We start from the raw sequence: 15,828 nt of genomic DNA on the forward strand, positions 1-15,828 counted from the left end.
AAGAGAAAACACTGTTATATGCAAGTTAAGACAATGCCATATCAACGGTTTTTATTTAAAGCCTTAAAATTGAACTGTTGTTACTATTCATGTAGACAAATCTTGGGAGTTCACAAAGATCAAACAGATTTCAATTGCAGCAACATGATACAGTACAGAAAGCTGATGCGTCAGGAAACTGGGATCTCAAGCTATGTAAGGCATGGAGCTCAGTGTGGAGCAGAAGATCTCTTAAGATACAAACCATTTGGAATCTGTCCTGGGTCATCTGCATTCTTTTTTAAAACTGATGAGTAGCAATAAACACTTAGCCAAAGAGAAGAGCTGTGAATCTGTGTGAGCCGGGCTTCTTGTACCACTTAGCCCACATTCTCTCTTATGTTTCAGATACTTTTCTATATTTGCTTTGATCCACTTATCTTTCTCTCTCCACACACCCCCAGCAAGCTGTACTCAGCATACTATTGCTTGTAAGCAACCAAGAAAATCACTGTTACTGGATGGCATATATATGCTGCATAAAAGGTTCTTAAACATGATTGCCTATTCTAGCAATCATTTCCTCCTTTTTCCGATGACAGGCTCAGAATATCCAGAGATCCTTTAAAATAAAAACAAAAACCTTCTCCACATCTAGACTAGACAAAAATTAAGTTTTAAAATTAGTATTAATATGTGGTGGTGTTATTTTTAGAAATATTCCATATATTTAAAGTTTCAAGATTACGTGAATGTCAGCTCATTTTTCAGTGAAAGAAGCAACACTGACCTTTCCCCCCTGTGCCTCATTTCTACCAAACTTCTACTCCAGTACAGAAAGTAAAATTTGTGTATCTCATCCCATCTAAGGTCCTGTACTGCCTGAATAACGTGACAAGAAAGACCTTTATGCACTTCCACCTTAAATAAGTAGTTAAATGGTTGGATGGAACTAGCTGAATCCACTTTGTTTCATTCAAGCTTAAATACAATGTAGAAAATGAAGACACTAATAAAAAAATGGTTAGGACTGTAATCTTATGCATGCTTACTTAGAAGGTCCCAGGGGGGGGGGGAGACGACTCTTGAGTACTCAGAGAGACGCTGAGTAAATATGCACAAAATTGCTCGTGTGAGTGAAATTCAACATTAGCCATTTTCAGAATACATCCACTGAAATCAATTGTCTTAAGTAACTTGTCCATTGATTTCAGGCAGTCTACTATGCATGATTTAGTCAGATTTCACCCTGAAGTAACCATGCAACGTTAAATTTCTTCAATTTAGGGTTTTATATTAGTACTCATTGGTAATAGGGGTTCATGTGACCTTTAGCATATGACTGTAATATGTACAGCATATACATAGCATATACGTAGCCTTGGAAGGGAGCCCAAGAGTTCTCTAGTCCAACCCCTTGCAATGCAGGAATCTCAATTAGATCATACATGACAGATGGCCATCCAACCTCAGTTTAAAAAACTCCAAGGAAGGAGAGTCCACCACCTCTCATGGCAGTCTGTTCCACTGTCAAACAGCTCTTACAGTCAGAAAGTTCTTCCTGATGTTTAGTCGGAATCTCCTTTTTTGTAACTTGAATCCATTGGTTCAAGGTGCTAGCTTCCAGAGCAGGAGAAAACAAACTTGCTCCATATGACAGCCCTTTAGATATTTGAATATGACTATACATGCAACTTTAGACATTTTGAAATGAGATTTTGCTACTAATTTCTATTTCAAAGCACAAAATGTTTTAAGTTAAAGTTTCTACACAGCTTAAACAACTTGATAAATTCAACAAACATCATATTCAGGAATTTGTTTATTTTTGGTTTACAAACAAAGGCACCCAATATTTCTATTTTATAAAAGCTTATGATTTAAAATTTTGTTTCCAGAATCTGTTCCTACAGCAGAAAGCTACATTGCAGGGTAATGTTCTTCTATGGTCCCAAATTTTAAAGTTCTGGCACACCTTCTGAGTGATCCATTTCAGAATGCTCTTCTCTCACTTTAGACTGGATAGTTTCTTCAAGTCAATTAGACTTTTCAGACTAATACCCAAAATTGTGAATCTTGTTTATTTTAATTAACAAGTCTGAAATTACTGAAGTTGCAACATTAGTATGAACACCAAAACTGAAGGAACCTTTACAATCTAGATTTATGTGGAATGCTAGAACATTATTGCGACATAGTTATGTTATTTCTTTGTATGATAAAACTAGGTAACCATTCAAATTAAATGGAAATCCTAGGAATCCAATATGGCAGCCATACTGGAAGTTAAACTAGTGTGGAAAATTAAACAATATTCTATCAGTTATTCAGAGATCTTTTAAAATCGTAGTATGGATCCTGGTGCAATTTTCTCAGCTGCATTAGCTTCAGGAGTAAGCAGTAATTTGTTCCATAAAAACAGTACAGTGAGAAAATGAACTCAGCATCTAAGCATCTTACAATTGCCTCTCACCAAGTTCAACCACACACACACGTACATATATACACAAATCGAAGTGGCTTGTTGGGTTCCAGGCACCTTGTGCAAAAGTTTACAACGTACTAAAATGCCAAGTAAATATTCAAGTTCAATGAGAAAGAATTAGGGGAGCAGCTGTAGCAGATACAGTAGGAATATTGCACCCAACTGTAAAACCTTAAATCACTAAATCCACAATTTATTGTATTCCAACACTGTAACACCAGACTCACACACTTCTTAATAGTGTGGACTTCGACTATGTAACATTTTGTATCCCTGGAAAATTATATGCAGATCTTTTTTTAAAAAAACAACAACTGTACATTAAAGTACTTAATAAGATAAAATATTTAAACTTCAACAAGGAAGCTCTCTCTCCAAAATCAGATGCACATTTGCATGAAAGAAGTTATATTTCCACAGCAGCAAGACATGCTCTATATGTGGAATTATAAGTATAGGATGCATGTGCTTCGCGTAACTCCTATAGTTCATTCAGGATTCATTCACAATTTACTTAGGCATATTAATAAAAAAAAAAACCCCCAGGTATAATAGAAGTTAATCGGTTGCCACCACACAGGTATGGTAGGTTATATCAAATAAAAAGAATGTTAATGATAGCAGAGAATTGTATGTAACTATGTTTTATAGAGTAAGATTTTAATATTATATGTACTTAATTAAATCTTAGAGCAAGGACTGTTGTAAATGCATTTTTCCTGGTAAAGCAACATGCAGAAAAATACATTTAACCTAGAACCTATTCAGTTATTTATATTTTCTTTATTTCTATTTTCACCATTCCCCCAAACTGTGCTGAGTTTTATTTAGTATAAATATCAATTTCACCCCTTCAGAAGTAGTGCTCGATAATTTGGTTTAAAATTCTGTAGGTAATTTAAGAAATGTGGCATTTCGTAAACAGATTTATGCTCTAAATCACTGAATAAAATTTCAAAGTTCCTGATTTCTTCTGCAATAAAAGGAAAATACTAGTGACTTGTAATGATGTGGTTCCCTTGTGTGCAACTTCCAAGGGATAAATTCACCTCTTTCCTTGGCCATACAAACAGTTCTAAGCCACAAGTCAGAAAAACATGCAGAGAAAAATGCTGTATACTAGCTGCAGTTTTCCCCTTGAAGGATCCCTGCTTTTTCAAGTCAAGGGATTGGAAAGGAGGAGAGAAGAATAAAAGACTAACGAATGCCCAACTCACAATCATTTACAAAGATACCTCTCTCATAAGAATAACCAGACAAACCAGTTGCAATTTTAAAGTCTCAAATAAATAGCTCTACCATCTAAGCCAATAATTTGTTCACCTTAACTAAACACACTTATTTGCAATAAAAATTAAGTTTACTATGTTAAGGCAGATTTTAATTTCAATGCATTCCAGAATTGCACAGTTACACTGGTCAGTGGCCTAAAGTTCTTCCTCATACAGAGATATTAAATTCATTTGGATATTTAACCTACATATTTGCCTAATGACAGATTGATCCAGTACCAGCCATATGATCTCCACAGAAATACACAATTAAGCATCACGTGTACTGTACTGTATTTCACAATCCAGATCTAATATTTCATGTTTTTACAAAAGACGAGATGAGTAGGTACATTTTAGGGCTTTATGCCATTAGACCACCATATGCATAGATGTCCTAATTCTAGAATTGCCATCTTTAATATCTCATAGTGCTGGATGCTCTGAAGTAAGAGAGAAACTTGTAACAGAGGCTAACGACAAAATACCAGATGTTTCTTGCCATTTGTGATCTTGCAATGAAAATACGCCAGATGAGGATCACAAGCACTGTATTGAAGCCATAACGAATGTTCCTTAGCCTAGGAAAGCAAGGAAAAACAAGACGTGAAAAACATAGGCTGACCCACAAGTAAAGTTAACAACTGTAAGATGAATTGGCACTTGATGCCTGCCCCTGTTGACTAATAAATTGAGAAGTCTAACAATCAGCTACTTGTATAAAGTATGCATTATACAATAAGCCAGCCTTTGCCAACCTGGTGCCCTCCAGATCTTTAGGTCATGCTGGCTGGAGCCGTTGGAAGTCTGGAGTCTTAAAAATCTGAAGAGCATCACATTACCTATTCCTGCAATAAGGAAATAAGCTGCATCTTTTACCAGTAGATGTTTTCTTTCATGTTTGTCATAGAAGTCCCTACAGATAACCCAACCAGTAATGTTTTCAGCTAAGAAATGCCTGGCTCTGGTTTGCAAACTGGAAGGAAAATATCAGGAATTCCCCCAGAATTCCTTACCCACCAATCCAGGAGTGGCTTCTAGAAGATGGGTACATAACTTACAAGTGTTGTGAGAAAGGAAGGGGAGCAGTTCTCCTTTCTTCACTGCATACCAATGCAATCTCAGAGCACAAATCCAAGCCTCAAATTATTCTTTACTATAGTAAAACTAAAAGTAGCTAGGATATTTGTGGCCAGATTGATCATACTTTTGGAAGCTGTTGTGAAGACAAACAGTGGCAAATGCGTTTTTTCAGCTGTAGTAGACACTTCTTGCTTAATGCCTATATGGTTTGGAAGGTAGACAACACAAAATGGAGTAAACATCCTAGTATATGTTATCTTTCTAGTCCGTAGATCTGGGTTTGATCAAATCCTGGGATAAGTTTAGAAACAACTTACCTAGGATTTTGAGAGAGGCAGCCTCAGAACTGGTAGAGCCTGCTACTGTTGACACCAAGAAAAGGGAAAGATGGCACCTCTGTGCAATGACCAAAATTTGCAGCAACTGTGTGTCCAACTAACACAGTTGTGAAACATAACAATTATACACAGACTGTGTGCTAAGGTTGTAAGGGCTAACAGTTAATGATAATTACTGAAGTATAAATGTGTAATAATCATGACTTGTCAACTAGCTGTAACAACAAGTCTTACAGTATTAAGCCAAACTTTACAAATGAAATGTAACTTTTAATTCTTAAGTCAAGAGCACAACAGATTAAACTGTTTCATAGCTAACATCGTGTAAGAATTTATGTGTACAATACATTCATGATTGCCAGTCCGAAGTAGAGTCCAGTTTTAATAAACACCTGGGCCAAACCCAGATTTCTAGATACTCCTTGTGACAAGACTTGTCAGTGAACCAGCTGAGATGGTAAGCCTTCCCCTGTTAAACCCTACATGTTGCAAAATTGTTAGCTTAGCTGCTCACCTACATATAAAAATCATGTTATGTTATAGCACTGTATTTTATTTCATGTCACAATAGAGCATATGGGTAACTCTAGATTTTTTGTGGTGTCAACCTTTTTTTAAGCTACCCAATATTACTGCAACTTTCCCCCCAGTCAAATTTAATTAAGAAAAGCAACAAGAATGGTGGGGTCAACCAGGAGATTAAATTTTCCATTTGTACAGGTTTATGTACTTTACATTGTGTGATATTTTGACTTCTATGATATCACAGAAGCTATACTGGTATACTCCAAAAGGAAAATTATCAGTAAACTTTAACACCTTCCCTCAGGTATTATATCTGCATGACAATTCTTTGATCCCAAAACCAGACGGATACAGCATTGCCCTCCTCTGCACCAGACATTAAAAGAGGCAGTAAGGTTTCAATTGGCATTACCTTCTAAAAAGTAAAGAATAAAGGTTGAGGGCAGAACCTGAAATCATGCTATGGTGAATTTCCCATCAGCACAAGCACCGCAGCTTGCCAAACAGAACAATATCCTCTCTCGTGTGATGTTATGGAGGCTCTCCTGACACCTGCCCCCACAAGTCAAATTATTTAGGAGGTATACTAGAAGAAGGAAAAGCTCTGTTGAACAAGTGGAAGCCCTTGTACAGAGCTTGCACCGATTGGACTTGTTAGGTAAAATCCACCCATAAACTATACATACTTATTCAAGTGTTTCCGAGCTGCTGGGAGACCAGACATTTCCTCGTTCAATACATATTTCTTCGTTCCCATGCAGTAATTTTCCATATATTCTGCCCAGTGTAGTTGTCGAACATCAAAATTAAAGGTCTGTCACAAAAAGAACGAACAGTATTATGCCAAACTTCACAAATGAAATGTAACTTCATTCTTAAGTCAAGAGCACAACAGATGAAACTGTTTCATAGTTAATCAGCAACGCTGGGCAGAGGAATGCTGTGCTGCTCTGCAGCCACCAAAACCTACCATACCCAGATTGCTTCTCCACCAGTGATTGAAGCAGCAGGGCAGGTGGGGGCGCCACCACTTTCATTTCCACTCCCTGAGGTGTCTAGCATTGTAAATTAGTTTTTATAAAAGTTAAGGCAAAGAAAGGAACCAAGCACACGATTATACTATAGCTTGATTTTCTCCTATTTTCCCTGTCAGCTATTCTTTCTTTGAAAAGCTTGACATGTCAATAGTACAGTGAGTAAGTCATTGCTAAGACAAAAACAAATGTAACTTGCCTTTTTGTCTTCAGGACTCAGCTGGCTCATGAGCATATTGACGTTATCTGTGTTCCATTCCCAAGAATTACTGGTGAAATATTCTAGCAACATCATAGCCTTGTGAAGACGTGTTATTGTTTTCATCATCCTACAGTTCAGGGAAAGATGTTATTCAAGAAAATGACATTTGAAAAACTACATGTCTAAACTCAGATCCTCTAATTGGCTCCCAACCCCAAGGCACTCAAGTATATTTAACATAACTAGAATATTTCTGCATTGCATTTTAATAAATATTTTAAGGAAAATGATGAACTACATGCTTAGACAGTATATTGAAAACTAGATTATAGAGAGAGATTTAATATGAAGTAGATAGAGTTAAAGAAGAAGAGAAATACTATCTAGTAGTTTTCATTGCCGAGTCAAGAGGGGAAACACTGGATTCAAAAATTTATCTGTAGCTTTCTGGCTTGACCAAAGCTTAGCCTCAATCTACAAAGGACAAACTCTAGAGACAGATGCCCTTTCTCTATTTCTCCACCACTCCCAGAAAACTATTTCTGTGGATAGCATCAAAGGGCAGCTCCCCTGAAACAGAAAGTGCCCCTGAGTATAATTCTCACACAAATAATATGTCAGGTATTTATTTGAGAATCAACACACCAGATGCCCGCTCCCATTATTCTAGAGGCCAATAAGGAAAGTTTACATTACAAAACAATTCTCCTTTCCAATATCATCACAGGTTACACCAACTGATGCAATGCAGTATGCTAGTTCAGATGTAAGGGTTTGCTACATAATATGCAGAAATATTCTATCCATGTTCATTGCCTACCTGGGGCAACAATGAATAATTTGTCTGAATACAGTGCATTCTATTATTAGGATCAATATGGAAAGCAGCTTTTCTATTTTAAAAAATATGTTTATGTATAAATTTGAATCCAGGAAACTGAATATTCATTTTTTAAATACATTTTTAGGGAAAATTAAGTTATGGTGCATATTGTCTTCCTAGAGCAACAACTTATTCCACTGGCACCGGCTAGCCACAGCCAAGAGCATACAGTGAAACTACACATACATTTCCAGCCTGATCCTTAAAATGGAAGGCACTGATGATAAAGAGCAAAGAAGATGAAAAGGGGAAAGGGACGAGAAAATAAAATCAGCATCTGTATGAAACAGCTTTGGGAAAGACTGTGGTTGTTTGCCTATACTGAGCAGGATGGTCAAATTCTACTGTGTGTAAAATATTTTATAATTTAAATAAAAGAAGTATGTTTGGGGGAAAGCTATTTAACAGGAAGAACTACATCCCAAATACAAATAACTACCTACCAGAAAAGCAATACAAGACAATGAAACTATGCAACACTTTTTCCTATTAGGATTTTTTTAATATACATTTCTTCTAAGGACCTAAAATGTGTCTGAACTACAACAAGGGAACTTGTGCAGCTCACCCATATTATGAAAAGCTTAGCCAGAGCTCTTCTTTCCAAACATTCATAAGCACAAAATTCAGAAGAACAGAAAAATACTGACTATAAAGATTTTTAGCAGTAATAAAAAAATGCATTAAATTCAAGTACACTTGAAGTTAAGGACGCAAGCTTACTAAGAGTGACTATTTTACTTTCTAGATGAACAATTTTGAGTTTCAATTCCCCGGGCGACATCCAATGGGGCTTCTCACCAGCAGAATTGATTTCTTCTGGCATGACAGGAGTTCCTCTTCCCCTCCCTGAACTGCCTCAAAATCTGCTCTGGAGGGCTGTGAGTCACTGGACCAGAGTTGGAGAGGAGGAAAGAGAAAGTCTGCTCTCACAGACTTCGCTCTCCCCTGGCTACACTTTCAAGGCACTCCACAAAAGGAAGTAAGTGGGAGTATTGGTAACTTGGTACTTTTTGCTATGAAATAAATGCTGCTGATTTAAGCTAACCACAACTGTGTCCGCTGTACCAAATACCCTCCTCTCCCCCCCACACATGCTACTGTACCAGTGAGAGGTTAAGCAGTATAACTGCTGTGCCAATGCAGTATCACATACTTTGGTACTATATTGCACTAGCAAGTCACCAAGCATGCTGTGATTTTAACCTAAGAACCTCGCTGGATCAGATAAAAGACTCGTCCAGTCAAGTGTCCTGGTCTTACTGTGTCAACCAGATGCCTATAAAAAGCTGACAAGCAGGATATGAGTGTAGTATCACGCTCCTGTTTGTGATCCCACCATACTGCCTCTGATATTGGAAGCAATATAGCCATTGTGACAGTGCCCATTGATAGCCCTATCCTCCACCCATTTGTCTGATCTACTTTTAAGCTGTTCAAATTGATGGCAATCATTACATCTTTTGGTAGTGAAACCCAGTTTATAACTATGCGCTGTCTGAATCACTTCCTTTTTCTCTGTACTGAATCTCCAACCATCCAGCTTCAATGGATGAACATAGCTTCTAGTATTAAGCAGGGGGGCATATATGTGGGCCAGATTCAACCAAAGACTTCTGCTAGGGCAACAGCACTTCCCCTCCTTCCCCTAGTTGCTCCTAGAGGGGTTGGGAGAACCCCCAGAACAGCACAGGGGAGATGACAAGGGGGAAACCTACCATCTGGCAAGCTGAAATGATTTCACTAACACAACGCTTGCCATAGTGCAATGTTGAATTCCTCCCTTAATCTTTAGCTTTCTCTTTAGAATGCTTTCATAGCTTAATTTTCATAGGAAATGATCTAATAAACCCACTGAAGACCACTGTTTGCAAAAAGCCTATATTGAGAAATGCCTTTGTGCGTTGTGGAGTATTCTAATGTGTGCTGTCGGTCAACACAGACTGCTAGCTAGGTCTTTTACTGCAATTCTGAAGATTCCCTAAAATACGTTCAATATTTTCTCTTCAACCATAGGTGTAAAATCAGGAGTGGTAGGCAAACTGTTTCTATTGACGTTTTCCTACCATTACTGAACTAATGAGATACTGAGCAGTGCTAATCCCATAAGGAACTCGATGGTGGTCTGGAAAAGTAACAAAAAACAGTACAAAGCTATGCATATCTAGCCAGAAGTAAGTCCCACTGAGTTCAATGAGCATTTACTCCCAGGTCATTTGTATAGCAGCAGCAGATGCCCTGTGGTTTCCAGATGTTGTTGGACTCAATCTCCCATCAGCCCCTGTCAGCCTGGCCAATGCCCATCCATAATGTAAAGGACTGAAGCCTAAAGTCTTGTACATAGATAAGAATCTTGTTCTACATACATAAATACATACATAAAATTTATGTAACTGACAAGAATGTTAAAGTTCTTCCAAAACCAGTAGAGCAAATTCCTCTGGATCAGTGCAACAGAGCAGAAGCATGCCTTTAGTGTAGCAAGTCTACTTTGATGGACCTGAGAAGCTGGTATTGGCAGCTGAGAGAATGGCATAAAGTCACCAAATTCCAAAGATGTAGGCATAATACTTGCCCATGCTTCCACAATAGCCATCAAGACAATACCACAAGCAATAAAGCATAACAAGCATTATTTCTGTGCATGAACTAACTTTTGGTAAAATATGCTGATGCTGTCACAGAACATGGACAAGTTTTATGCTGGAGCTTCTAAAGTCAATAGAGGACATACCAAAATATGCATTTGGTGTTTTTTTTAAAAAAGTAGTAGTATTGCAAATGCTAATTTAACTTTGAAAAGAACAGAACTTGACAGTTCCTCTGTTCCCTCAGATCTCAGTGGTGGTGGTTGTGCAGTTTGAACATCCATTCTGCAAAAGAAAGCTTGAAAATCGTGCCATTTTAAAACTATAAAATAGGAAGAATAAAACTATGCAATTTTGACGAGTTAAAGTAAACTTTTTGCTTACTTAAAAAAGGTAGCCAGAAGAATTATAAGCCGAATGTCAGTGAGATAAAATGTGTTAAGTGACTTGTATCATCCATTAAAAAAACACAAGTGCACCATGATTGTCATCTATATTTATACAGATGGCAATATATACATATATATTTATTTATCTCTTATGTCTCCTTGCCCTCCCATTCCATTTCAGCTTATAATTTCAATAACAGTGCTAGAGTGGAATGATTCAAAAGACTTAGAAAATGGCTGGGACTGTTAGATTCATTGTAAGAAAATGAACTTCAAACAATCACTAAGTCCTAAGAAACATCCAGCTCTTTTACTGTTATTGTTGATGTTTCTATTAGTAAATTTACAGAAGAAGCTCATGCCATTGATCTACACCGCCAAAAAGCTTCCATCACCTTTCCAGCAAAGTATTAGCCCTTTCCTTCTTACCACGGTTTCTGACCTGTCAACCTTAGAACAACATCGTATAACAACGCAGGAAGTATGTGACCGACTGTAGTCCAATAATGATGTTTAAGGGGGTTGGACTGGAGTTTAACATTGGGACGCCTTATTGCTTGTTCTAAAGGATTCCTCTTGAATGTCAAATTTATGTAACTCTCTGTAGGAAAAATAAGGGTCACAATGTTTTGAGCAGCTCTTGTTCAAAGAATGAACCCACAGTTAGGTAGCAAATTCAACAGCCTTGATGGTTTAGCTACTTAGCACATTATCCATACTACACCATTTTCATGGCCTGAAGTCAAACATCTCTGTGGATTTAGCGGCACATTCAATCATAATAACAAATAACATGTTGTTAATGTGTTAAATCGTGTAAACATGGGTTTGTCATGAGGAACAGAAGACAGAGCTAGTCACCATTACCTTGGGCTTCTTCCTGTAATCCTGAGGTAGATATCATACAGGAATGCTGGGGCCTTATGGCTTACAGCAATCCAGTAGTGATATAAAAGGTGATTGGAGGTTAGATTTACATTGGGCCGTCTGAAGGCCTGTTCGAGAGGGTTCCTCTTGAAAGTGGATATTACATGGTATTCTAAGAAAGAAAAGTTGTGTAACAGCTTTGATAATAACCATTTAAATGTAATGGACTTCCATGGACAAAACATACAAGTACTATTCTCAATGAATTAAAGCACATCTTTCGTACACATCTTTCACTAATTAGCAATGTTCAGCATTCATTCGGTTCAACTGTCAAGCCTAAGTAGTCTCTCTCACTGGAATTCTTTTGGTGCTTTTAAGTGCTCCACTACTGCAGCTTCATTTCCTTTTCTGTGCTCTCTCTGTTCCTCTTTCCTACTTAATTATTAACCTTGTGTTTGTAAATAATTGCAAATAGAGCTCCACTGGCTGATACTATGCTGCGACCTATGTATCACACAACAATTTGTAAGTTGCATTACAGATTAACCCAACATTTTTAATTAGCTCAGGTATCAAACACATCTGAATTAAATTAAGGAATTGTTCATTAAGGTTTATTTTGGTTTCTCAGACTGAAGGCCTGAATCTGTAATCGTGTACTGTCTTAACCCAACTTCCAGTGAAACTAAAGAAGTATTCTTACAGTAAAAAGGAAGTCCTCCAGAAGAGGAAGATTTATGCACTGCTTTTGACATTTTGACTAGACAGAAAAGAAGATGGTAAAGAATAATGTTAAGATTATATGCAGGCTATTAATTGCCTGGGAAGAGATGCTGTAAAAATAATAATCCAGGGATGTAAAACTTTAAACAAATTAAGTTAGTACGGTTAGAAATTGGAAAATAACTTAGTCCTACGTAACTGCTTTTTTTATATATCACTGATTCCTCAAAACTCAGCAAATCCCATTTTCTCATGGGCTGCAAGTCAGATATACTAGTTTTACCCACCCACCCCTATCCATCAACTGCTGCTACTCAATATCTAGCCTTGAAACATTTTTTTCTCCTTGCAGCTTATCTTTCCATATTTTAAGCATTTAACTAATGCTCATTGCTTTTAACATTTTAGTGTAAGCCACTTTATGAGGTTTGCTTGAAAAGCTACACAGTGGTACCTTGGTTTTCGAACGGCTTGGCCCCCGAACAAATCGGCTCCTGAACGCCGCAAACCCAGAAGTAAGTGTTCTGGTTTGAGAATGTTTTTTGGAAGCCAAACGTCCGAAGTGGCTTCCGCTTGACTGCAGAAAGCTCCTGCAGCCAATCGGAAACCATGCCTTGATTTTCAAATGGTTTTGGGAGTCGAACGAATTAAGTTTGAGAACCAAGGTACCACTGTACATATAATGCCTGCAAACTCCACACTGGTGCAGAACTGCAACTCTTGGCCCTCTTCCCTTTAAGAATCATAATAATGTGCTTTGCTCTGATGTTATAACTCTGATTAAAGTACTGCTATCAATTGTGGTCCAATACTTGAGTAAAACCAGGTGTGTATATACACTGTGCTAAAAAAAATGTAGAAGCTGGGTACTAGTGCAGTTCAATTTGGTAGAAAAATTGAAATATGTGGGCTGAATAAGTTATGAAAATCTGCTTAATATTTACATTGTTCTGAGTTATTTATTTTATATTTTTCACTATTTTGCATATTTTGTTCTAGAATCATGGTTAAAGCTAAATGAGTTCTACAGACTACTGAGGCTCTGCCCTCAAACCACTGGTAAATCTCAATCACCATTCTGCCCTCTGTAATTTCAGCAGCTATTACCCTCACACTGAAACACTGCTTTGAAGCTGTTTAAGGGTTACATGTTCTCTCTGAAAACTTATGCATTTCTGTGGAACCACAGCATAAACACACACATCACTAAGTAAAGCCTCTTTTATACTATATTGTATTTTTATCACTTTTGTAATGCTTTAAAAAGGCAAATATATATATTTGAAATATTTGGTACACATTGCTCTAACACTACACGCATACACTAAAATGATGTGTCACACAATGTATTTTCAAGCATACAAAGCAAAGCAATCTTCTGCCCTATGAGCTTAATGGTTCTAGCAGTCTATAAGGACAAGTATCTATGGAGAGAGCAAATTTAATTGAAAAGCTGCTCCCAATCAGAAAGCAGGGACAAATCAACGCTTGGTCCTTTAAAAGCAATTATTTTTTTTAAAGTGAATCTTCATGCATGGCTTTCTAAAGGTTCACCAATAAGTTAATTTATTAAACTGCAGAGGAAAAAAAGAAGGCATACCAACTTCACCCCAATGGAAGGGATTGGTGCCACCCGTAGTACAGTTGTATACCATAATATTTCTTGGTCTGAAAAACAAAAATTAGTTAATTTTTTTTCTATATTATCATTCCTCTTAAGACAAAAGAATAGTTCACATAATAAAAAACAGGGAAAAAAGGGTAAAAATAGCTAACCAATACCACAGCAAATAGTAATATTTGTAAGTAAGAAGCCAAAGATTTTTTTAAAACACACACTTTGTAGTGTAGCATTTATAAACTGATTCAGCGGATTTATTAATTACTCAACACCAATCCTGGCCCAACTGTACTGGCTGCCAACTGGTTTCCGGACCCAATTCACAATGTTGGTTTTTACCTATAAAGCCTTGAAACAGTTTGGGACCACAATACCTCAAGGACCACCCCTCTCCATACGAACTGACCTGCATCCTGCACTCATCACCTGAGGCCTTTCTTTCTTTGTGTGCACCTTCTGTGAGAGGTTGGGAGGGTAGCAACACAAAAATGGAACTTTTAGGTGATGTCTCCCTGCTTGTGGAATGCTCTCCCTATCTATAGGCACCAGGCAAAAACATTCCAGCCCTTTAGCTAATTAAACAATCTGAAATCTTAAATAGGGGGGGCATTATTGTTTCTGCTTGTTACTATGTTCCTATGTGATACATTTTTGCTTTTTTATATTTTTATTGGATTTTATTGCGCTAGACAAAGGCTATGGCAACATCCAAAGAACAGCAGTTGCTACATATGCAGTAAAACCACGGTCAAATCCACCAAAATTTCTTATTAAACAGAATAAAAAGTAATTTTCAAATAAAATGTGCAAATTAGATCTCAGAGTACCCACTGTGATTGACCACTAGCCCATCCAGTTATTTCTTCCTAATCTTCCTAGCTGCTAGGTCATAGAGGGCCATTCAACACAGTCCTCTGATGGGGATATAAATTGCCCTTCCCTGTGAGTGAGTGTTTGCATAATAAAATAATAAAAGTAGGAGTCAAACTGGAAATACTCTTACTATACAACTAAGAACAGCTTTGGACCTGCCAGAGAAGTGGGAAGAGGAAGCACAGAGGATGTGTTTCTTTGCGCTCTTCGGATGAGAAACACAAGTATATATGTAATGAGGAAGTCCAAGTCACATTGCTTCCTCTTGTGTTTCTTCTCTAGAACTTCTGGGATACTTCAAAGTACCCTATTTTTCGCTCTATAACACGCACCTGACCATAACACGCACGTAGTTTTTAGAGGAGGAAAACAAGAAAAAAAAATATTCTAAACGAAACAGTGGATATATGATTTTTGTGGTTCATTCTGTGGCCACAGACATGTGGCTTCTCAGGAAAAAACCTGTGCAATTTGCCATTGTTTGACGCTTGTCCGGAACACCCCTTGAGCTGTATGCCCCTGGGCCCTGTACTAAATTTGGGGCACGAGACAGTCGCAATGGTAATGGAAGCAATAAGAGTTCCTTGTGGCTATAGAAACAGAAACCACAATCACATATTGATGTAAGCAAATCGTTTACTATCATAAGACCACCGCTTAGTCAATTTTTAAAAAATGCATTGTCACCTGTTATACCTATTGACTCCGGAATACCAGGCAGCAGCTATTGTTGCGTTGATGACTACATCTACTGGAATAAGATCTGCAACTGCATTGTTTGAGGCTCGCATCGTTCGAAGGATTCCTTTTCCTGCCTTAAAACAAAAGGTACAAAATAAAAAAGCCATTTCAAGCCACTTTAGCTTTTCAGAAAAATATATTTGTCTACATTTTAACTTTTACTTACAGCAATAAAAAGGCCACTAGGTCCATTAAAGTTATCAATCCATCCCTGTTTGGAAAC

The 15,828-nt window shown here is 37.4% G+C and overlaps 1 protein-coding gene across 10 annotated transcripts in view; it reads right to left on the minus strand.

The window, feature by feature from the left end:
* Positions 1–1,783: 1,783 nt before the first annotated feature.
* FAR1 (fatty acyl-CoA reductase 1) overlaps positions 1,784–15,828 on the minus strand; it is a 37,506-nt gene continuing 23,461 nt past the window's right edge. For 3 of the 10 annotated variants that reach the window (XM_083476152.1, XM_083476150.1, XM_083476153.1), the window contains exons 7-13: positions 15,772–15,816; positions 15,561–15,679; positions 13,971–14,038; positions 11,207–11,378; positions 6,915–7,044; positions 6,368–6,495; positions 1,784–4,316 (exon numbers count right to left, since the gene is read on the minus strand). In XM_083476152.1, the coding sequence (XP_083332278.1) occupies positions 4,154–4,316; positions 6,368–6,495; positions 6,915–7,044; positions 11,207–11,378; positions 13,971–14,038; positions 15,561–15,679; positions 15,772–15,816 (825 nt within the window). In that variant the 3' untranslated portion in view covers positions 1,784–4,153. Of the gene's footprint in view, positions 4,317–6,367; positions 6,496–6,914; positions 7,045–11,206; positions 11,379–11,644; positions 11,817–13,970; positions 14,039–15,551; positions 15,680–15,771; positions 15,817–15,828 lie in introns of all 10 variants that reach the window. The other 7 variants (XM_083476146.1, XM_083476147.1, XM_083476148.1 and 4 more) reach the window with 3 other exon arrangements.

The sequence above is a fragment of the Podarcis liolepis genome, assembly GCF_965112155.1.
Source record: "Podarcis liolepis genome assembly, chromosome: 1".
Classification (NCBI taxonomy): Eukaryota; Metazoa; Chordata; class Lepidosauria; order Squamata; family Lacertidae; genus Podarcis; species Podarcis liolepis.